This window comes from Ailuropoda melanoleuca, chromosome 12 (genome assembly GCF_002007445.2).
Source record: "Ailuropoda melanoleuca isolate Jingjing chromosome 12, ASM200744v2, whole genome shotgun sequence".
NCBI lineage: Eukaryota > Metazoa > Chordata > Mammalia > Carnivora > Ursidae > Ailuropoda > Ailuropoda melanoleuca.
In genome coordinates this window covers 38,484,211-38,507,517 of record NC_048229.1, presented here as the reverse complement: position 1 = coordinate 38,507,517, position 23,307 = coordinate 38,484,211, and the positions used below count along the sequence as shown (strand labels likewise).

Sequence of the window (23,307 nt, the reverse complement as noted above, 5' to 3'; positions counted from 1 at the left end):
GCTCCCGGAGCTCCCTTCTCAGCCTGCTGTCTCAAGCGTGCGGGTCTGCGGTCTGTTCGCTCCCCCTTGTAGGTGGCTACCGCTTCCCGGCGCCCTGACACGGCGGCTCCCTCCCCCTTCTGTTTAGCTTCGGATATCTGTGCGTGGTTTCACGGCTCCCCGCTTCGTACCTCGATACTCAGCGCTGGAGATGTTCATTTGTAGAGATCCAGATGTGTCTTCCTGCGTCTCAGGCTGATTCCGTGGATATTCCTGCTGGTCTGGTACCTATCCAGCTCAACTCAGGGGACCGGCTGAAAAAGGGGTCCCCTACTCCTCCCATACCATGCAATTTTTCTAACCACCATGCTATTAAACTAAATATCAACCATAGGAAAAAAATCTGGAAAGACCACAGATATGTGGAGATTAGATAACATGCTACTAAACAATGAATGGGTCAAGCAAGAAATCAAAGAGGAAATGAAAAAACACATGGGGACAAATGAAAATGAAAATACAATGATCCAGAATCTTTGCAATGCAGCAAAAGCTGTTCTAAGAAGGAAGTTTATAGTACAGGCCTAACTCAAGAAGCAAGAAAAATCTTAAATAGAAAACCCAAAGTTACACTTAACACAGCTAGAAAAAGAACAAACAAAACCCAAACCAGTAGAAGGAAGGAAGTAATAAAGATTGAGCACAAATAAATGAAATAGAAACAAACAAATTATATATATATATATATATATATATAAATATATATATTTATATATATATTTATATGTATGTATATGCATATGTATATATATATAGAACAGACCAATGAAATGGAAGCTGGTTCTTTGAAAAGATCAACAAAACTTAATCAACATTTAGACTCATCAAAAAGAAAAGAATGAGAAGACTCAACAAAATCAGAAATGAAGGAGGAGAAATAACTGACACCACAGAAATACAAAGAAATGTAAGAGAATATTATGAAAAATTATATGTCAACAAATTGGACAACCTGGAAGAAATTGAGAAATTCCTAGAAACATAAAACCTCCCAACACTGAATCAGGAAGAAACAAAATTTGAATAGACCGATTACCAGCAATGAAATTGAATCAGTAATCAAAAAACTCCCAACAAACAAAAGTCCAGGACCAGATGGCTTCACAGGTAAATTCTACCAAACATTTAAAGAAGAATTAATACCTGTTCTTCTCAAACTATCCCAAAACACAGAAGAGGAAGAAAAATTTCCAGATTCATTCTATGAGTCCAGCATTACCTTGCTACCAAAACCACATCTAGACACCATTAAAAAAAGAGAACTACAGGCTCATATCTCTGTTGAACATAGATGTAAAATTCTTCAACAAAATACTAGCAAACCAGATCCAGCAATATGGATGGATGATCAAGTGGGATTTATTCCCGGGATTCAAGGGTTGTTCAATATTCACAAGTTAACATCGTACATCACATTAATAAGACCAAGGATAAACACCATATAATCATTTCTATAGATGCAGAAAAAGCATGTGACAAAGTACAAAACCGATTCATGATAAAAACCCTCAACCAAGTAGGTTTAGAGGGAATAGTCCTTAACATAATAAAGGCCAAATGTGAAAAACCCACACCTAACATCACACTCAATGGCAAAAACTGGGAGCTTTTCCTGTAAGATCAAGAATAGGGCAAGGATGTCCACGCTCACCACTTTTGTTCAACATAGTACTGGAAGTCCTAGCCACAGCAATCATACAGCAAAAAGAAATAAAAGACATCCAAATTGGCAAGGAAGAAGTAAAACTTTCACTATTTATAGATGACGTGATATGATATATGGAAAACTTGAAAGACTCCACCAAAAAACTACTAGAACTGATAAATGAATTTAGTAAAGTCACAGGAAACAAAATCAATGTACAGAAATCTGTTGCATTTCTATACACTAATAGTGAAACAGCAGAAAGAGGAGAAAACAGTCCCATTTACAATTGCACCAAACAGAATAAAACATCGAGGAAAAAACTTCACCAAGGAGGTGACAGATCTGTACTCCAAAAACTTAAAATTGGTGAAAGAAATTGAAGACAACACAAATGGAAACATATTCCATGCTCGTGAATTGGAAGCACAAATAATGTTAAAATGCCCATACTGTCCAGAGCAATCTACAGACTTTAAAAAAAAGATTAATTAATTAATTTATTTATTTATTTATTTATTTAAGAGAGTACACAAACCAGAGGGGGGCAGAGGGAGAGAGAGAATCCTCAAGCAGATTCCCCGAGTATGGAGCCTGATGTGGGGCTCCATCCCAGGATCCTGAGATCATGACCTGAGCTGACATCAAGAGTCATATGCTCAACTAACTGAGCCACCCACGCTTCCCCAATCTACAGATTTAATGCAGTCTCTATCAAAATACCAACAGCATTTTTCTCAGAACTGGAGCAGATAATCCTCAGATTTATATGGAACCACAAAAGACCTCCATTAGCCAAAGCAATATTGAGAAAGAACAAAGCTGGAGGTATCACAATTCTGGATTTCAATATATACTACAAAGTTATAGTAATCTACATAGTGTGGTACTGGCAGAAAAAAAGACCAGTGGAACTGAATAGAGGGCCCAGATATAAACCCATGATTATATGGTCAATTACTTTTTAACAAAGAAGGCAGGAATATGCAATGGAAAAAGTCTCTTGAACAAATAGTGCTTGGAAAATTGGACAGATGCATACAAAAGAATGAAACTGGACCACTGTCTTACATCATACACAAAAAATTAAAAATCGGTTAAGAACCTAAATGTGAGACCTGAAACCATAAAAGTCATAGAAGAGAGCACCGTCAGTAATTACTCTGACATCAGCCATGGCAACACGTTCTTAAATATGTCTCCGGAGACAGGGGGAGCAAAAGCAAAAATAAAATACTGATATTACTTCAAAATAAAAAGCTTCTGCACAGCCAAGGAGATACCAAAACTAAAAGACAGTCTACTGAATGTGAGAAGATATTTGCAAATGATATATCTGATAAACTGTTAGTATCCAAAATGTATTAAGAACTTACACAATTCAACAGAAAAACTGAATAGTCTGATTAAAAAAATCGTCAGAGGACATGAACAGACATTTCTCCGAAGAAGACTTAGAGATGGCCAACAGATACATGAAGAGATGCTCAAGATCCCTCATCATCAGGGAGATGCAAGTCAAAACCACACTGAGATATTACCTCACACCTGTAAGAATGGCTTAAATCAAAACAGAAGAAATAACAAGTGTTGGTGAGGATGTGGAGAAAAAGGAATCCTTGTGCACTGTTGGTGGGATTGCAAACTGGTGCGGCCACTCTGGAAAGCAGTATGGAGGTTCCTTAAAAAGTTACAAATAGAACTACCCAACAATCCAGACTCTTAATCTTAGGAAACAAACTGAGGGTTTGCTGGAGGGTAGGAGGGTAGGGGGGATAGGGTGGCTGAGTGATGGACATTGGGAAGGGTATATGTTGTGGTGAGCACTGGGTGTTGTGTAAGACTGATGAATCACAGACCTGTACCCCTGAAACAAATAATACATTATATGTTTAATTAAAAGAAAAAAAAAAAGAACTACCCTACAAATCCAGCAATTGCACAACTGGGTATTTACCCAAAGAATACCAAAACACTAATTCAAAGGCATACATGTACTTCTGTAGCAGTGTTATTTACAATGGCCAAGATATTACCATATTATCCAGTAATTCCCCCACTGGTATTTTTTTTTTAAAGATTTTATTTATTTATTTGACAGAGATAGAGACAGCCAGCGAAAGAGGGAACACAAGCAGGGGGAGTGGGAGAGGAAGAAGCAGGCTCATAGCAGAGGAGCCTGACGTGGGGCTCGATCCCATAATGCCGGGATCACGCCCTGAGCCAAAGGCAGATGCTTAACCGCTGTGCCACCCAGGCGCCCCCGCCACTGGTATGTACCCAAAGAATATGAAAACACTAATTTGACAAGATATATGCACCCCTATGTTTATTGCAGCATTATTAATAATAGCCAAAATACGGAAACAGCCCAAGTGTCCATTGATAGATGAATGGATAAAGAAGAGGTGTTATATATGTGTGTGTGTGTGTGTATATATATATATATATATATATATATACACACAAAAGAATATTACTCAGTCATTAAGAAAGAATGAAATAGGGGTGCCTGGGGTGGCTCAGTCGTTAAGTGTCTGCCTTCGGCTCAGGTCCTGGTCCCAGGGTCATGGGATTGAGCCCCACATTGGGCTCCCTGCTTGGCTTGTGTTCCCTGTCTTGCTGTGTCTCTCTCTGTCAAATAAATAAAATCTTAAAAAAAAAAAAAGAATGAAATATTGCCATTTACAACAACATGGATGGTTTTAGAGAGTATAATGCTAAATGAAATTAGTTAAAGAAAGACAGATACCATATGATTTCACTCCTGTGGAGTTTAACAAACAAAGAAAAAAAAGAGACAAACCAAGAAACAGGCTCTTAACTACAGAGAACAAACTGTTGGTTACTAGAGGGGAGGTGGGTGGGATTATGTGTGAAATCGGTGAAGGGAATTAAGAGTATATTTACCATGATGAGCACTGAGTAATATATAGAATTGTTTAATCAGTATATTGTATACCTGAAACTAATACAGCACTGTATGTTAACTATACTAGAATTAAAATTTTTAAAATAGAACTTAAAAAAATGCTCACCTGAATATTGTCATCTTATAAATGAGAATTTGTTCAAGTAGTTGTAAGCAGAAGTGTTTAATTAGTTGCGCGTTTTAATTTGTGTAACAGTTGGTCATTATCTCTATTTTTGGCATAATGCATATAAATGTGTCACATTATCTATATATTTTATTTCTGAAATGGTAGAGAAGTTGTTTTAAATATTATCTTTTTGTATATAGAGAGCATTGAGTTTGATCAGGGTAATAATCACCACCTGTATGTCTCCCATACAGTATCTTTTGGTGACGGGAGTGAGACAGGAAGAAGAGAACAAGAAAGATAATTCTAACTTACTTATTTGGAACTTTGTGAAAAGCATGGTCTCATGGTTCTGTTTTCTTCTCTCCAGCTCTGCCTTTTTCAGACTCTGTGCTTCTCTAAGCTAGGAATCCAGAGGAGGATTGATAATTTCTTGCAGCGCTAAAAACCATGGCTCAGGTAAAGTGGTGTTTTTTGTGCTCTCTTTAAGTAGTCGCTTTTTTACAGTGTATGTACGTTTGCATTCCTTATTTCTGAAATTTCCTTCCTAACTGATCCCACTCAAGAATGTGCTCCCAGCATTTCATTCTTATAAGTGATAAGGGTCTTCCCTAAGTTTGTCTTCTTATCTAACCTATATTTACATAATTATTCAAAAATACTTTGAGCATCTCTGACTAGGAGCACCAATAGGGCAAAAGCTCATTCCCTGATTGTATAAGATAGAGAAGTTTGTTAAATCGCACCACACATGAGAAAACTTTGAACTTTTCTTTGGACCTCAGTTTCCTGGTCAGACAATATGATTAGTTTTGACTGGACTCAGTCTCCACACCTGGCAAGAGCTCATGTTTTGTGAGCTTTTAAGATTGATTAGGAACATGATTAGAGATTGAGAGAGATCAGGGATCTTCCCTGGGAATCCATAATTGACATAAAGCAATAATATAGATACTTTTGAAAGTCAACATTACGAGTTAATCTTGTATGCATAAGTTTGGATACACCTTTTTCATTTTTTTGTTGCTTAGAGCAAGGAAAAGGTACATTTATAATTGATAAATAGTAACAAGAAAGATCATTCACATGGGAAAGTTGTTGAAAATTGTAAACTCACAAAAGTGAGAAATGCTTATGAGATTTTTATGTAACCTAAAATGTTCAAATATGCACACTTAGAAAGTCAAACATATTCATTATATGCAGCTATTTTGCAGCCTATTGAAAATATATACTAAATTATTGGTAAGGAGGAAAATGCTTATGATGTAATATTCTGATGTGATGATGAATTGAGATTTCAATAAATTCTTTAATTTTATACAAATCTTATAAGGTACAGATTTTATAAGATTTTGCAGAGAAACTTCCCCAGTTATTTTTCTTATTTCTTAGAGAATAAGAGAAACTTGCATTTACTGAGAGTGTATGATATACAAGATACAAGCATAATTAAAGAGTGAATGGTAGAGTATTTTACAGGTTGCCTGTGTTTGCTTTTTCTTTTAATTGGGACATTGCATCTTCTTTAAGTTCCAGACTTAACTGTATAATGAGATGTTCTATATACAGGAAATATCTACAGCAACAGGAATAAAAAGGAATGTGTTGGCACATCAGAAGCGTTGATTTCTTTAGTGTCTCATTTCTGTCAGTGGCTTTTTGCTGTTTGCTCTGTTGCCTCCTTTGTGGAGAGCTCCCCCATCATCTCCCCTCCACTGAAAAAATATTTTCTTTATTTCCACAACTAGTATTATATTTGTTGTTTCAGAGATCAGTGATGTTCAGGGATGTTGCCATTGACTTCTCTCAGGAAGAGTGGGAATACCTGGACTCTGCTCAAAGGGATTTGTATAGAGATGTGATGTTGGAGAACTATAGTAACTTGGTGTCACTAGTAGGTAAGGAAATGTACCCCTAGAATTTCAGGATTTACCTTGGGAATGGCTGTTTTCTCTGATTGTTTTTAAGTAATTAACTGAATTGCCTCTTATTATTCTCAAAGGAATGGTTCTAAATTACTGGAAATAGTATTTCAGCGGGTACATTTGGCTTCTCCGTTCTGCAAGCATAGTTATCTGTCTTCTGTCTGTCTTCCTTCCTGTCTTCCTTGATAATCAAGGGGCTCAATTTGAATTCTGGAACACTTGGAATATTGTCAGATAGATAAACAGGCTATGCATTGTTACAATTTAGATCTGCTAAAGGAGCTCAAAATATTTTTTAAAGATAGATGCAGAAATGTATGGTTTTTCTGACAATAGAAGAGCTCATATTATTTATATAGTAATACAGTAGGTCAAGTCAGGTCAACATAATTCATTACAACAAATACATTCTCTTATTTGTGTTTTGTAATTTAATATTACATTTTAAGAACTTTGTATTTTACATTAAATGAATGTGCCAAACCCACCTTTTATTGGAAAAGAGCCCAGGAAGAACACGCGATTGTCTAAGAAAGTTTATAGGTTTTTTCCTGTAGACAAGAGACATCCTATATCAGCTAAAACTTCAAAAAGTGGTTTTCCAACCTAAATGATTACTATTCTTTTGACTCTCCAAGTCCCTGGAATGTAACTGTCTCTTGCCCATTCATTCTTTCCTCTGAAGGCTTTATGAAGTTAGTCGTTGGTACACTGCCTTTCAGAGCCCAGGTCATGTGGGAGAAAAAACTTCCGACTTAAAAAGAAAAGCGAGGGCTTTTCAGCACAATCTCTGCAAGGAATCCCACCTAATCCGTACTTTTCCCTTTTGGTCTTTTATGATAGTCCTTCCCACTGCCAAAGGAGGGGCTCTTCCTTTTCTCCAGTGACAACAACCCTTTTGTGTAAACTTGGGAGTCCATTTCTTTCTAGATTTTTTGAAAATTTAGACTTATATCATTTTCTCCCTTCTTTAAAATGTACTCATTCATTCAAAATACATATACTGAGAGCCTTTTCTTTGCCAAGGACTGTAGTAGGCATTGGAGAAATGATGATCTAGGTAAGGTTCGTATTCTGCTACATTCTCATGGGAGAAATAAAAAGAAAACAAGGAAATAAAAATACATGTGTATTTGTGTGCATATATATGTACATATATACATTTATTTAATAAATATAACAATTGCAAGTTGTAATAAGTAATATGAATAAAGATAAAGGATAGTAGGCAAATGAATTAACTGGGGAGTAAGGGTGGGCTATTTTAGATAGGTAGGGTTTTTTTTTTAATTTTTTTGAGAGCATGAGTGGCGGGTGGGGAGGGACAGAGGAAGAGGGAAAGAGAGAAGCTCAAGCAGACTACCTACTGAGTGTGGAGCCCAATGCGGGGCTCAGTCTCACAACCCTGAGATCATAACCTGAGCTGAAATCAAGAGTCAGATGCTTAACCATCTGAGCCTCCCAGGGGCCACCAGATAGGAAGATTTTCAAAAACCTGTCTAAGGAGGTGATATTTGAGCAAAGACTTGACTGATGTAAAGGTATGTGTCAGACCAATCTATGAGGGAACAGTATTCCAGGCAGATGGAGTAGTGAGTGTAAAGGGCTTGGGGTGGGTGTTAACTTAGGAACAGAAAAGCATGATTAAAGAAGAATGATGGATAGAGTAATAAATAAATATAGTTAAGGAATTCCAGAAAAGGAGTCCGAATTTTATTTTATTTTTTGAGGTGGTACCCTCTGACCTCTGGTCAAAGAAAATGCGCAGTCTCTCTGAAGAAAAGTAAGAGGGCTTTAGAATTCTCAAAAATTAGAATTCTCTCAACAGAAGAGGAGGTCACAAAGATCATCAAACCCACAAGGAAACAGGTCATAGGTGAGTGATAATCTAAAGAAACAACAGATTATATGGCAAATGATTTCAGATATTGGTATTATTAGATATAAATGTAAAATGTTGGTGAAATATTTAAAGAAATAAGCGAAATCACAAAAATGACAAGCAATAAGATTTTCGTAAAGGATCTGATTTGAAAGAGAACCAGATAGAACATTTCTAAAGGTTCTGGTTATATCTTTTTTAAAAATAATCATTAATAGACTGATAAATTTGCATGAAAATTGTTCTCTTTATAAAAAGACATAAAGTAAAAGACATTGGGTGAAGATAGTTGCAATTCATATTGACAACAGTAAAATTAATACCCAGGATCTAAAAATCTTTTATAGATTAAGAAAAAGTTGAATAGGGACGCCTGGGTGGCACAGCGGTTAAGCGCCTGCCTTCAGCTCAGGGCGTGATCCCGGTGTTATGGGATCGAGCGCCATATCGGGCTCCTCTGCTATGAGCCTGGTTCTTCCTCTCCCACTCCCCCTGCTTGTGTTCCCTCTCTAGCTGGCTGTCTCTATCTCTGTCAAATAAATAAAATCTTAATTAAAAAAATTAATTTTTTTGAAAAACTGGGTAAAAGACATTCATAGGCAGTTCAGGAAAAGAAAATAAATAAATCAAGGAGGTGAATGACTTATGCTCTGAAAACTATAAAACATTGATGAAAGAAATTTAAGACAACACAAATGGAAGGATATTCCCTGCTCATGGATTGGAAGAATTAATAATTGTTAAAATGTCCATACTACACAAAGCAAACCACAGATTCAGTGCAATGCTTAATAAAATACCAGTAGTATTTTTCACAAAACTAAACAAATAATCCTAAAATTCGTATGGAACCACGAAAGACCCAGATTAGCCAACACAATCTTGAGAAAGAACAAAGCTGGAGGTATAACAGTTTCAGATTTCAAGATATACTACAAAGCTGTAGTAAACAAAACAGTATGTACTGGCACAAAATAGACAATAAATCAATGGAACAGAGATCCCAGAAATAAGCCCACACAGATATCATTAATTAATTAATCTACAGCAAAGGTGGCAAGAATATCCAGTTGGGGAAAAGAGAGTCTTTTGAATAAATGGTTCTGGAAAAACTGTACAATTACATGCAAAAGAATGAAAACTACATCCCTTTCTTACACCATACACAAAAGTAAACTCAAAATGGATTAAGACCTAAATGTGAGAGCTGAAATCATAAAACTAAAAGAATGCATAGGCAATAATCTCTTGGACGTCACTCTTACCAACATATTTTTGGATATGTCTCCTCAGGCAAGAGACACAAAAGCAAAAATAAACTATTGGGATTACATCAAAATAAAAAGCTTTTTTGTACACCAAAGGAAACGCATGAACAACATGAAAAGACAACCTACTGCATGGGAGAAGATATTTACAAGTAATATATCTGATATGAAGTTAAAAAGAAGTTTTAAAAAAAGGAAATACAAACAACCAATAGACATGAAAAAGTGCTCAACCTCATTAGCAATCAGGAAATGCAAATTTAAACCACAGTGAGATAATTATTTCACATACCTGGAGGGGCAAAAGTTAAGTGGTAGTACCAAGCGTTCACAGCTTTTGGTGACAGAAGTGCTATATACTTCATTTTCACAATAGCCAGAAAGTGAAAATGACCCAAATGTCTGTTGACTGATGAATGAATGAATAAAATTTGGTGTAATTTTACAATGGATTATTATTCAGCAATACAGTAGCCAAAATGTGGAAACAACACAGATGTCCATCAGCTGATGAAAGGATGAATAAATTTTGGTTTATTTTTTTTTAAATATCTTGCTAAATTTTTTTTATTCACATATAATCGACAGATAACAGTTTCAGGTTTACAACATAATGTCAATATTTGTACATATTACTAAATGACAGCAATAAGTCTAACATCATCATTACACATATTCCAGATTTTTTCTTGTTATTTTTATTTTTTTAAGATGGAATATTATTCAGCAATAAAAAGGAGTACTGGTACATGCTACAACATGGATGAACCTTAAGAACATGTTAAGTGAAAGAAGCCAGATACAAAGACTACATATTACATGATTCCGTCTACATGAAATGTCTACAAAGACGATCTATAGAGACAGAAAATAGATTAGTTGTTGCCAAGTGCATTTGGAGTGGGAGGTGAAGGTGAATGGAGAATGAGGGTAGGGAAATTGGAAATGACTACTAATAGGTACAGGTTTGTTTTTTTTTTTTTTTTGAGGGGATAAAAATATAAAAATAGATTGTGGTGATTATTGCAGAATTCTGTGATTATACTAAAACTCATTGAATTGTATGCTTCAAATGAATGAACTGTAGGTTATGTGAATTATATTTGAACAGATCTGTTGTTTTTTTTTAAGTGCTCCATACCTTACCGATTGCAGTATCAACTGACATAACCACTTTGAAAAAAAAAATGTGGAAATGATTTCCAAATTTGTATGCATAGCTGGGTTCTTTTAAAAATTCCAGATCCCTGGCCATACTCCAGACCAATTAAATCACAATCTCTGGGCATGAGACACAAATATTATTTTATGAAGCTTCTTAGGTTGTTCAAATGTTCAGACATGTTTGGTAACCACTACAATAAATTATCTGAGAATTTATTATTTTTTTTAATTTGAAGGTTCACTCCATTTAATTGCTTTTGCCAGTATGCCTGGATTTATTTCTCTCCTATTTTATGGTTTTTTTGTTTACTCTTTTAATCTTCTGTGCCTCCTTTTTTATTTATTTCCTTAATCAAGATGGATACAGCTTTTTATTTTTGGTTTGTTAATTCCATTTACCCGCTTGCTTAATTTGGAAGATGTATACTATTTATATGCCTTTGGTGGTTATCTTTAATTTTTTATAACATATCCTGTATTTCTTTTAATGCAAATGCAGTTAGTTTTGTAGTTTTTATTAATTGCAGTGATGTTTGAAAAATATACATATTTAATGAAAATTGACTATTTCACTAATTATACATATTAATTAATATGAAGGCACTCATTCAATCCACATAAGTATTTGCTTGCATACTGCTTTGCAGAAATCTTTTTTATTCCCAAGTTTTTATTTAAATTTCAGTTAACATACAGTGCAACACTAGTTTCAGGTGTAGAATTTAGTGATTCATCACCCCCGTGTAACACCCAGGGCTCATCACAACAAATGCCTTCCTTAATACCCATCACGTATTTAACCCATCCCCCTGCCCACCTCCTCTTCAGAAGCCATCAGCTTGTTCTACACAGTTTAGAGTCTGTTTCTTGGTTTGCCTCTCTTTTTTCCCCCACTATGTTCATTTGTTTCTTAAATTCCACATGTGAGTGAAATCATATGGTGTTTTTCTTTCCCTGACTGACTTATTTTGCTCAGCATAATATAATCTAGTCCCAACCACATCACTGCAAATGGCAAGATTTCATTCTTTTTGATGGCCAAGTAGTATTCCACACACACACACACACACACACACACACACACACACACACCACATCTTCTTTATCCATTCATCAGTTGATGATCATTTGGACTGTTTCCATAATTGGCTGTTGTTGATAAGCTGCTATAAATATCGGGTGCATGTATCCCTTTGGATCAATATTTTTGTATCTTGGGGGTAAATACCCAGTAGTGCAATTACTGGATTGTAGGGTAGTTCTCTTAACTTTTTGAAGAACTTCCATAGGTTTTCCACAGTGTTTGCACCCATTTGCATTCCCACCAATAGAGCACAAGGGTTCCCCTTTCTCCACGTCCTTGCCAACACCTGCTGTTGGGAAAATTGGACAGCAATATGCAAAAGAATGAAACTAGACCACTTCCTTACACCATACACAAAAATAAATCCAAAATCTGTTAAAGACCTAAATGTGAGACAGGAAGCCATCTTCCAGAGGAAAACATAGCAATAACCTTTTTGACACCAGCTGTAGCAACTTCTTAGTAGATATGTCTCCTGAGGCAAGGGAAACAAAAGCAAAAATAAGCTGTTGGGACTATATCAGAATAAAAACCTTCTTCACAGTGAAGGAAACAATTGACAAAACTAAAACTCAACCTACAAATGGGAGAAGATATTTGCATATGACATAACTGATTTTAAGGGGTTAATATCCAAAATATATAAAGAACTTACCAAAATCAACACCCAAAAACCAAATAATCCAGTTAAAAAATGGGCAAGAAGACATGAATAGACATTTTTCCAAAGAAGACAGACAGATGGCTAACAGACACATGAAAAGATGCTCAACATCACTCATCATCAGGGAACTACAAATCAAAACTACAAAGAGATATTACCTCACACTAGTCAGAATGGCTAACATTAACAGCACAGGAAAACAGAAGACTTGAATAAACCATATGCCCCAGTCTCACACCTGGGATTTCAAGTCCTACCAGTTGAAAAACAAAGGATTATGTCTACTTTGAAATAAATTGGAAGCTGTTGTGACAGTGAGTTAAGGTTCTATAAAGAGATGAATTATTGACATCTCTTATGTCACAATATCATCGTCACAAAATTCTTATCAGGAGCATGCCATCAGCATATACTATTTTTCTGTACTTTTACAAACACTACATACCTGTGATTGCTGGTGAGTTTAAATATTTCAGGAGTTTTTCCGTCTATTTTGGTACTTTAATCATTATCATTATTGTTTGTGTCACTTAACAAATACATGCTTAACAAAGGCTAAAGTTAATGTCTCCTTTGTCCGAGAACAACATAAAGGATATATGAAGGGTCTTAGAATGCTCTAACTTTAATCTTTCCCATCAATTATGTTGTCCGGTGTTTCAATTTTGTTTTCTTTTTAACCCTCACAATGGGCATTATTTTTGTTTTATAATGACAGTGTTTGCTAATAGATTTATTCACCTGATTATCCTTTTATTTACACACTATTCCTCCTCCATTTTACCTTCCCACTGAGATCATTTTGTCATGAAATACATTAGGCAAGTCCTATTGTTAGTAGATGCTCTGTTTTTATTTTTGTTGTTTTTGTGAAGTAACCTTTGTTTCACTTTCATTCCTGCTTGATGACTTAACTGGGTATAGAATTCTATACTGACAATTATTTTTTTCTCAGCACTCTGAAGATATTATTCCACTGTCTTCTGGCTTCTATTGTGCTCTTGAGAAGTCTGCCTTCTGTCTCATTATTGTTCCTTTTGTAAGTAATCTGTATTTTCTCTCTGGCTGCTTTTAAGATTTTTTTCTTAAGATTTTAATATAATTGATTTTACTGTTTTATTTCAAGAACTTTGATATTTTCTTCCTCCCCTAGATCTTATCTTTTTCTGTGTGTGCTTCTATTTAGTTTCTTTCTCATGGTTTTGACTTTATGTTTTACATTTTCATATATTTCAATCATTTATATTATATATCTCAACATTCAGTAATTGTAGAGAACAGGTCTAATTCTGCAGCTTCTTACATTCATGTGGGCTCCTGTGTAAATCATTTTTATTCCTTTTCATTGAGAGTCTAGGCCAACACTGAAATGTTTCTTGTCATTTCCTTTGCGGTCCCATGGATTCCCCGCCCCCCCCCGCCCCTTGAACTGTAAGCCTTGGATAGTTCTGTTTTTGTGAAGAGGTTCAGTGCTAATCCCTGACATGTTGTGGGCCCATGGCTTTGTCTCTTGGATTTTTATCAAACCATTAAGATAAATAAAAACTGGCAATTGAAGTCAGCAAATGCTGTGAGGGTAGCTGTGACTTCAGGGCATGTTTACCTCTAGTTTCTCACTTCATTGTGCCTCTTTTGGATCTCCTTTACTTTTTTTTTTTAAGCATGGCATATTTTTAAAAAGATAAATGTTACATGTTAGCTAGCATTTCAGGGTGTTTTCAGAAGTCTGATTCACCATTCACATATTTACAATTGTGAATCCTTCTGTCTTTAAACAAGCTATATCTGCTTTTTATGTCCTCTATAAAATTTCGTTTTTTCTTAAAACATCTTTTGCATTTCTTGTTAAGTAAGTTTCTCAGTACTTTATAAATATTGATAGTATGCATAGGAGTATTTTGTTGTATGATATTTTCTAAATGGTTAATACAGGTATTTATACAGACATGCACAACACACACACATATGGATAATAAAAGGTTGATTTCTATAAATTGATAATACTCTTACAGAAATATCTAATAATTTTCCAGTGGGTAATATTGGATTTCTAGGTAGATAATTTTGAGTTTTATATATGTCTGATTTCTTCCTTTTCTAGTTTGTACCAGTTTTTGAAAACTGTAATCAGTAGGAGCTGAGTATTTGTGTATTTCACAATTTGAAAACAATGCTTACCTTTTTCAGACTCTTGGGAATACTAATGTTTACTGAATATGTTTCTACAGGTTTCTGGTAAATACGCTTAATTAATTAGGTTAAAGAAGAGCCATTCTTGTTTTAGAGAGTTTTTAATACAGGATCTCAAGTAGATTTTCTTTTCTTTTTAAGATTTTATTTATTTGAGATAGAGCGAGAGAGAGTGAGCATGAGCTGGGGGCAGGGGCAGCAGGAGAGGGAGAAGCAGACTCCCCTATGAGCAGAGAGCCTGATGCAAGGCTCGATCCCAGGACTCTGGGATCATGACCTGAGCTGTAGGTGGACACTTAACCAACTGAGCCACCCAGGAGACCCTCAAATAGATTTTCTGATGCTGAATTACTCCTGTATTTATGGGATAAACCTTATTTAATCATGATGTATTGGTCCTTAAATACATAGCTAGATTCTACATTGCTAGTGTTTATTTTAAAATTTTACAAATGTTGGTTCATGAGATTGACTTAGTTTTCCTGAGCGCTCATTGTCTAAGTTTGTTATTTTAGTTAACTATGTAAAGTGGCTTGGGTGGAATTCCAATTTTTTGTATGTGCAACAATTATGTATGATTGGAATTGTGTATCCTTTAATGGTTTGGATAATCTTCCCAGTGATACCATCAGTCATTGGTATCGTGGCCTTTTCAGAGTATAGATATTGAATTCAAATTTAAAATTCTTATGTGGTTATTGATGTATTCTCAGATTTTCTTTCTTCATGGTTCATTTTTTTTATTAATTTCATCCATTTCATCTAGTTTTTTTAATTTACTGTTGAGTTACCTATAGGTTTTTCTCATAAGCACTTTTCTTGATTTTGTGGATTTATGTTATTCTTTTTCATTTTCAGTGTTTTGGATTTGTGCCCAATCTGATTTTTCCTCCCAACATATCATATTTTTGTATCATTTACTTGATTTGGAAGGAATGGATGGACTTGTAGTCATTTCTATTCTTTCTAAATTCTGGTTTACTCACTTTCTCATTTTTAGCCAGCTAATTCTTTTTTTGTTTTGTTTCTTTCTCTTCTTCTTGAGTTGAAATCTTAATTCTTTTGTCTTTATTTCTTGTTTTCTACTAAATGCACTTAAGGCTGTAAGTATGCTGTGGACATATAAGGTGAATATCAGGATATCACACCAAGTTGCTCTTTTGGTATTTAGTTCTAAATTTTAAGTTTAATTTGTATTTCGTTTTATGACAAACATTATATAGAAGTATCTTAATTATTTAATTCTAGGATTATATTTTGGCTTTTTTGTTTTGATGATTTTTTTTCAGGTTTTAAAAATTTTTTTATTTATTTATTTAATTTTTGGGTTTTTTTTAAATATATTTTTTATTATATTATGTTAGTCACCATACAGTACATCCCTAGTTTTTGATGTAAAGTTCCATGATTCATTAGTTGCATATAACACCCAGTGCACCATGCAAAACGTGCCCTCCTTACTACCCATCACCAGCCTATCCCATTCCCCCACCCCCTTGCCCTGAAGCCCTCAGTTTGTTTCCCAGAGTCCATAGTCTCTCATGGTTCATTCCCCCTTCTGTTTACCCCACCTTTCTTCTTCCCTTTCATCTTCTACCATTCTTCCTACTTCGTATGTTCCATAAATGAATGAAACCATATGATAATTGTTTTTCTCCGCTTGACTTATTTCGCTTAGCGTTATCTCCTCCAGGCCTGTCCATGCTGCAGCAAATGTTGAGAAATCGTTGTTTTTGATAGCTGAGTAATATTCCATTGTATATACGGACCACATCTTCATCCAGTCATCTGTGGAAGGGAATCTTGGCTCCTTCCAAAATTTAGCTGTTGTGGACAATGCTGCTATGAACATTGGGGTGCATATGGCCCTTCTCTTCACTACATCTGTATCCTTGGGTGTAAATACCCAATAGTGCAATTGCTGGATCATAGGGTAGCTCAATTTTTAACGTTTTAAGGGACCTCCTCACTGTTCACCAAAGTGGCTGTACCGACTTGCATTCCCACCAACAATGTAGGAGGGATCCCCTTTCTCCACATCCTCTCCAACATTTGTTGTTTCCTGCCTTGTTCATTTTTGCCATTCTAACTGGCATAAGGTGGTATCTCAGTGTGGTTTTGATTTGAATTTCCCTGATGGCTAATGATTTTGAACATTTTTTCATGTGTCTGTTAGCCATTTGTATGTCTTCATTGGAAAAGTGTCTCTTCATATCTTCTGCCCGTTTTTTGATTTGTTTATTCGTTTCTTGTGTATTGAGTTTCAGAAGTTCTTTGTAGATCTTGGATACCTGTCTTTTATCTGTAGTGTCATTTGCAAATATCTTCTCCCATTCCGTGGGCTGCTTCTTAGTTTTTGTGACTGTTTCCTTGGCGGTGCAGAAGCTTTTTATCTTGATGAAGTCCCACAAGTTCATTTTATCTTTTGTTTCTCTTGCCTTTGGAGATGTGTCAATGAAAAAGATTGCTGTGGCCGATGTCATAGAGGTTGCTGCCTATGCTCTTCTCTAGGATTTTGATGGATTCCTGTCTCACATCGAGGTCTTTCATCCATTTGGAGTGTATCTTTTTGTATGGTGTGAGAGAGTGGTCACTTTTCATTCTTTTGCATGTAGCTGACCAATTTTCCCAGCACCATTTCTTGAAGAGACTGTCTTTTTTCCACCGGATGTTTTTTCCTGCTTTATCAAAGATTAGTTGCCCAAAGAGCCGAGGGTCCTTTTCTGGGTTCTCTATTCTGTTCCATTGGTCTATTTGTCTGTTTTTGTGCCAGTACCATGCTGTCTTTGTGATCACAGCTTTGTAGTACAGCTTGAAATCCGGCAACGTGATGCCCCAACTTTGTTTTTCCTTTTCAACAATTCCTTGGCGATACGGGGCCTTTTCTGGTTCCACACAAATTTAAGGGCTGTTTGTTCCAGTTCTTTGAAAAATGTCATTGGTATTTTGATCGGGATAGCATTGAAAGTGTAGATTGCTCTCGGTAACATAGACATTTTAACTATGTTAATTCTTCCGATCCATGAGCATGGAATATTTTTCCATCTTTTTGTGTCTTCTTCCATGTCTTTCAAGAGTGATTTGTAGTTTCTAGGATATAGATCCTATATGTCTCTGGGTAAGTTAATTCCAAGATAACCTATGATTTTTGGTGCTATTGTAAATGGAAAGGATGCACTAATTTCTCTTTCTTCAGTCTCATTGTTCATGTATAGAAATGCAACTGATTTCTGAGCATTGATTTTGTATCCCGCCACATTACTGAATTGCTCTATAACTTTTAGTAGTTTGGGGGTGGATTCTTTTGGGTTCTCCATTTAGAGTATCATGTCATCTGCGAAGAGACACAGTTTGACTTCTTCTTTGCCAATTTGGATACCTTTGATCCCTTTTTGTTGTCTGATTGCTGTTGCAAGGACTTCTAGTACAATGTTGAATAATAATGACGAGAGTGGGCATTCTTGTCATGTTCCTGATCTTAAGGGAAAGGCTTCCAGTTTCGCCATTGAGAATGATATTTATGTAGGCTTTTCATAGATGGTTTTTATGAGATTGAGGAATGTACCCTCTATCCCTACACTCTGAAGTGTTTTAATCAGGAAAGAATGCTGAATTTTGTCAAATGCATTTTTTTTGCATCTGTTGAGAGGATCGTATGTTTTTTTTTTTTTTAGATTTTATGTATTTATTTGACAGAGATAGAGACAGCCGACGATAGAGGGAACAGAAGCAGGGGGAGTGGGAGAGGAAGAAGCAGGCTTCCAGCAGAGGAGCCCTATGTGGGGCTCGATCCCAGAATGCCGGGATCACGCCCTTAGACAAAGGCAGACGCTTAACGACTGAGCCACCAAGGCGCCCCAAGAGGATCATATGGTTCTTGACTCTTTTCTTGTTAATAAGATCTATCACACTGATGTATTTTTATCTATATGTCTCTTTATTCTGGTTAAGAGTTGGCTTGTGTGTCTAGCTGCTCCCCTGTTGGGGGTGTAGTTATTTATAATTGTCATATCCACTTGTTGGATATTTCCTTTAAGAATTATATAGTGTCCTTCTGTATCTCTAACTACAGTCTTTAGTTTAAAATCCAATCTGTCTGATAGATGAATTGCTACCCCAGCTTTCTTTTGAGGTCCTTTGGCATGAAAAATAGTTTTCCATCCCTTCACTTTCAGTCTGGATGTATCTTGAGGTTCAAGATTAGGCTCTTGTAGACAGCAAATGGATGGGTCATTCCTTTTTATCCAATCTGCAACCTGTGGCATTTTATGGGAGAATTTAGACCATTCACATTGAGAGTAATTATTGAGAGATGTGATTTTAATGATGTCATGCAAAGTCTTTGTTTCTATAGATTGTAACTTTCTGTTCTGTATCACTCTTGGGGCCTTTTTTCTTTTATAGAACCCCCCTTAATATCTCCCTAATTCTGGTTTTGTGGTTACAACATTGGTCAGTGTCTGGCGATTCTGGAAGGTCCTTATCTCTCCATCAATTCTGAATGACAGCCTTGCTGGATAAAGGATCCTTGGCTGCTTGTTTTTCTCTGAAAGAGCTTTAAAAATGCCCCCCCACCCTTTCTCTCATTCCAGGTCTGTGTAGTTAGGCCTGATGTAATCCTAATATTTTTGCCTTTGTATGTGAGAAATTTCTTCACCCTGGCCACTTTCAGTACTGTATTCTTGGATGTACTATTTGCGTATTGCACTATGACGTGACGTGGTGTAGGTTTGTTGTGGTTGAATTTGGGAGCATCCTCTCTGCCTCTTGGACACGAATGCTTGTTTGCTTTGCTAGATTAGGGAAGTTTTCAGCTACAATTTGTTCAAATATCTCTTGTAGACCTCTTTCTCCACCCCCTCGGGGATGCTGATGATTCTGACATTAGAATGTTTCATTGAGTCAGTAATCTCCGGTGACCTACATTCTTGAGATTGGATTTTTTGAGCCACGTTTCTCTTCTACCATCCCATCCTCCAATTCACTAATCTGTTCTTCTGCCTCATTTACCCTGGCCATCAGAGCATCTAGTTTTGACTGCATTTGATTCATAGCATTTTTAATTTTTGCCAGATTTGCTCTCATTTCTGCCCTTAGAGATTCTATATTCTCATTAATATTTTCGTTAATTTTTTTTCAAGTCTACACATCATCTTGACCATAGTTACTCTGAACTCCATTTCTGATAATTTGGTTATATCCATATCCAACAGTTCTGTGGCAGAGACCACAGACTCATTATCTTTTCTTTGTTGGGGGGGATTTCTCCTTCTCGTCATTCTGAGGAGGAGAGGTTGCGGGGTTGCCCAGAGCCCAAATTATTGATCAGGACCCAGGCAGTGTGCTCTTGTTTTATAGGGACCTTAGGGATGTGGGCTACTTGATTTTTCAGCCTTCTTCTCATGGAAGGGCCCACGCACTGATATCCAGGCAACCCTGTTTGGGTAGAGTTTCCCTGTCCCCTGCAAGGGGGGATGGGGATTGGCACAATGTGAGCTGGTATTTCCGGGTTTTGTTCTCTGGCGGCTTTTGCTGGCAGTTTTCTGTGGCTCTTCTGAGAGTCAGAGCAGCAGTGGCTGAATTCTAGCCTCTGTCTCAGAACAGAGAGATCACAGTCTGCTCTCCACTGAGCTCTTCTGTCCTCTTTAACTCTGTTTCTGTTGGTGCTGCTAAAAACCCTGCAGCGTCCCAGGTTGTGCACCCCACAGCCGGCATCCCAGCCCTCACTTCCAGGACTGGCACTTCTCTGTCCTTTGTGTTTCTAACACTGCCAGCCACCAGCCGCCCCCGCGTGCACTCCCGAACTCTGTTTCACTGTGGTTCATGCACACTCCCAAGCTCCTGGTCTCAGTCGGGTTCCAGTGAGCGCTCCGGAGCTCCAGTTTTCAGTTTGGACGTGCAAGCATTCCCAGGCTCACTGTCTCAGTCTGCTCTCTTGCGGGTGCCCGTCCACAAATCTGGCCCCCTCCCCAGTGCAGGTGGCTACTGCTTCCCAGCACTCAAGCACAGCGGCTCCCTCCCCCTTCCGTTTATCTTCCGATATCTACCCACGGATTCATGGCTCCCTGCTTCGTACCTCAATACTCAGTGCTGGAGATGTTCATTTGTAGTGATCCAGATGTATCTTCCTGTGTCTCAGGCTGATTCTGTGGATTTTCAGGATGGTCTGGTACCTATCCAGCTCGACTCGGGACCATCTGAAAAGGGGGACCCCTATTCATCCGCCATCTTAATTCCCTATCCTCCATTTACCTTTATCACTCAGGGAATTCCAAGAGTTTTAGCAGCTTTGTGCCAGAATCAGGAACAAAGACCAAATATGTTATTTCTTAGTATTTTACAATATCACAGTTCTCTACTATGATTTTGGATTTATTAGTTCCTTTTTCTATGTCTATGAATTTTTATTTATTTACTTCAGAGCTAAGTTGTCACTTGCATAATCATGAGTTCTAATTTCTCTTGCCTGACTCTAAGATGATTGCCTTGAGCTGGTTTCACTAAGGTAACAGAATTAATCAGAGGAGAAACTTCTACAAGCTCTGCCTCATCTGTGTAGTTATTGGGCCTCTTTTCCTATTATGATAGATAAACTTTAAAGGCTAATACCTCCACTTTTATACTAAATGCCACTCACTTCTTTCTCATCTTTTTAGGGACATTGTTGGAGCAATGTTCTCTGTTACTCTCTTGAAACATCAACTTGTCAGTATCTATTATAATCATTTTCATCCAAACAAACATAATTTCTCCCATCTTAAATGGATAAACAAACAGAAACAAATCTCTTAACACCCGAATTTTCCATCCTCCCTTATTGTGGACTCCAGATCTTCTTTCTTTTAAGCTTGGCATTCTTTTGGAAGGTTGTTTTATTCAATATTTATTGGTGTTCTTCAGGAAATCTGATGCACCATTACTGTCATAGTCATAATATACAACAGTCCCATTATACCCTCAAATTTCCTCATGCTGGGGGCACCTGGGTGGCTCAATTAAGCATCCAGCTCTTGGCAAAACCAAAAACCTGAGCTGGAAGCTCAGGTCATGATCTCAGGGTCATGAGATCAAGCCCTGCATGGGGCTCTGTGCTCAGTGCAGAGTCATGTTGAGATTCTCTGCCTCTCCTTTTCCCTCTGCTCCTCCCTCTGCTCGTGCTCTCTAGAACAAACAAACAAACAAATAAATAAATAAATAAAACCTTAAAATTTTTTCCTCATATTGTCCCTTATGACAACCAATGACCTCTTTTCTATCCCTTTTGCAATTTTCCCTTTTCCAGAATATTATGTAAGTTGAATAAAAATACATAGCCTTTCTGGTCTGGCTTTTTTCATTTAGTAAAATGTATTTGAGATTTATCCATACTATTCCATGTATCAGTACTTTCTATTTATTCCTGAGTTGTGTTCTGTTGTGGGGAAATGCCAAAGTTTGTTTATTCATTCACTTTTGAGGGACATGTGGGTTTCCAGTTTTTTTAATTTGCATATATTGACACGCTGTGTTGCATCAGTTTCAGGTGTGCAACATAGTAATATGACAACTTTATACATTATGCTGTGTTCACCGTGGAGTTACCATTTGTCCTGATGCATCATTATTACAGTATCATTAGCTTTATTCCTTATGTTGTGCTTTTTAGTCACATGACTTACTCATACCATTAACAGAAAGCCTGTATCTTCCACTCCTCTTCACCTACTTTGCCCAACTCTCCACTTCCCTCGCCTCTGTCAGCCATCAGTATGTTCTCTCTATATATAGGTCTGATTCTGCTTTTTGTTTATTAATTTTTTTTAGATTTCACTCACTGAAATCATACATTATTTGGCTTTCTCACTCTGACTTATTTCACTTAGCATAATAATCCCTAGGTCCATTGAGGTTATTGCAAATGCCACAATCTCATCATTTGTATGATTGCATGATATTCCATTATATATATATATATATATATCATATATATATGATATTCCATTATATATATATAAAACATCTTACCCATTCATTTGTTGGTGGGCACTAGGTTGCCTTCATATCTTGGTAAGTAGTGCTGAAATAAACATAGGGGTGCATATATCTTTTCAAATTACTGTTCTCATTTCCTTTGGAATTATTGGATCATGTGATATTTCTATTTTAATTAGTTTTAAAGTTTTTGTTTTAATCAACTGGTCCTCGTCAAAATAAGTGCACTCCTTAATCCACATCACCTGTTTCATCCAGTAACCCCAGCAGCTTCTCCTTTGGTAACCATCAGTTTTCTATAGTTAAGAGTCTATTTCTTGGTTTGTCTCTTTCTCCCTTTTGTTCCCCTTTGCTCATTTGTTTTGTTTCTTTAAGAGTGAAATCATACAGTACTTATTTCACTTAGCATTATACTCTAGCTCCATCCATGT

The 23,307-nt window shown here is 36.6% G+C and overlaps 1 protein-coding gene across 2 annotated transcripts in view; it reads left to right on the top strand.

Moving 5' to 3' along the window:
• LOC117795146 (zinc finger protein 420) overlaps nucleotides 1-23,307 on the top strand; it is a 56,337-nt gene that overhangs the window by 17,898 nt on the left and 15,132 nt on the right. Inside the window, exons 3-4 of one of the 2 annotated variants that reach the window (XM_034638281.1) lie at nucleotides 5,096-5,184; nucleotides 6,497-6,626. In XM_034638281.1, coding sequence (XP_034494172.1) covers nucleotides 5,176-5,184; nucleotides 6,497-6,626 — 139 coding nt within the window. In that variant the 5' untranslated portion in view covers nucleotides 5,096-5,175. The remainder of the gene's footprint in view (nucleotides 1-5,095; nucleotides 5,185-6,496; nucleotides 6,627-23,307) is intronic. The other variant, XM_034638282.1, reaches the window with a different exon arrangement.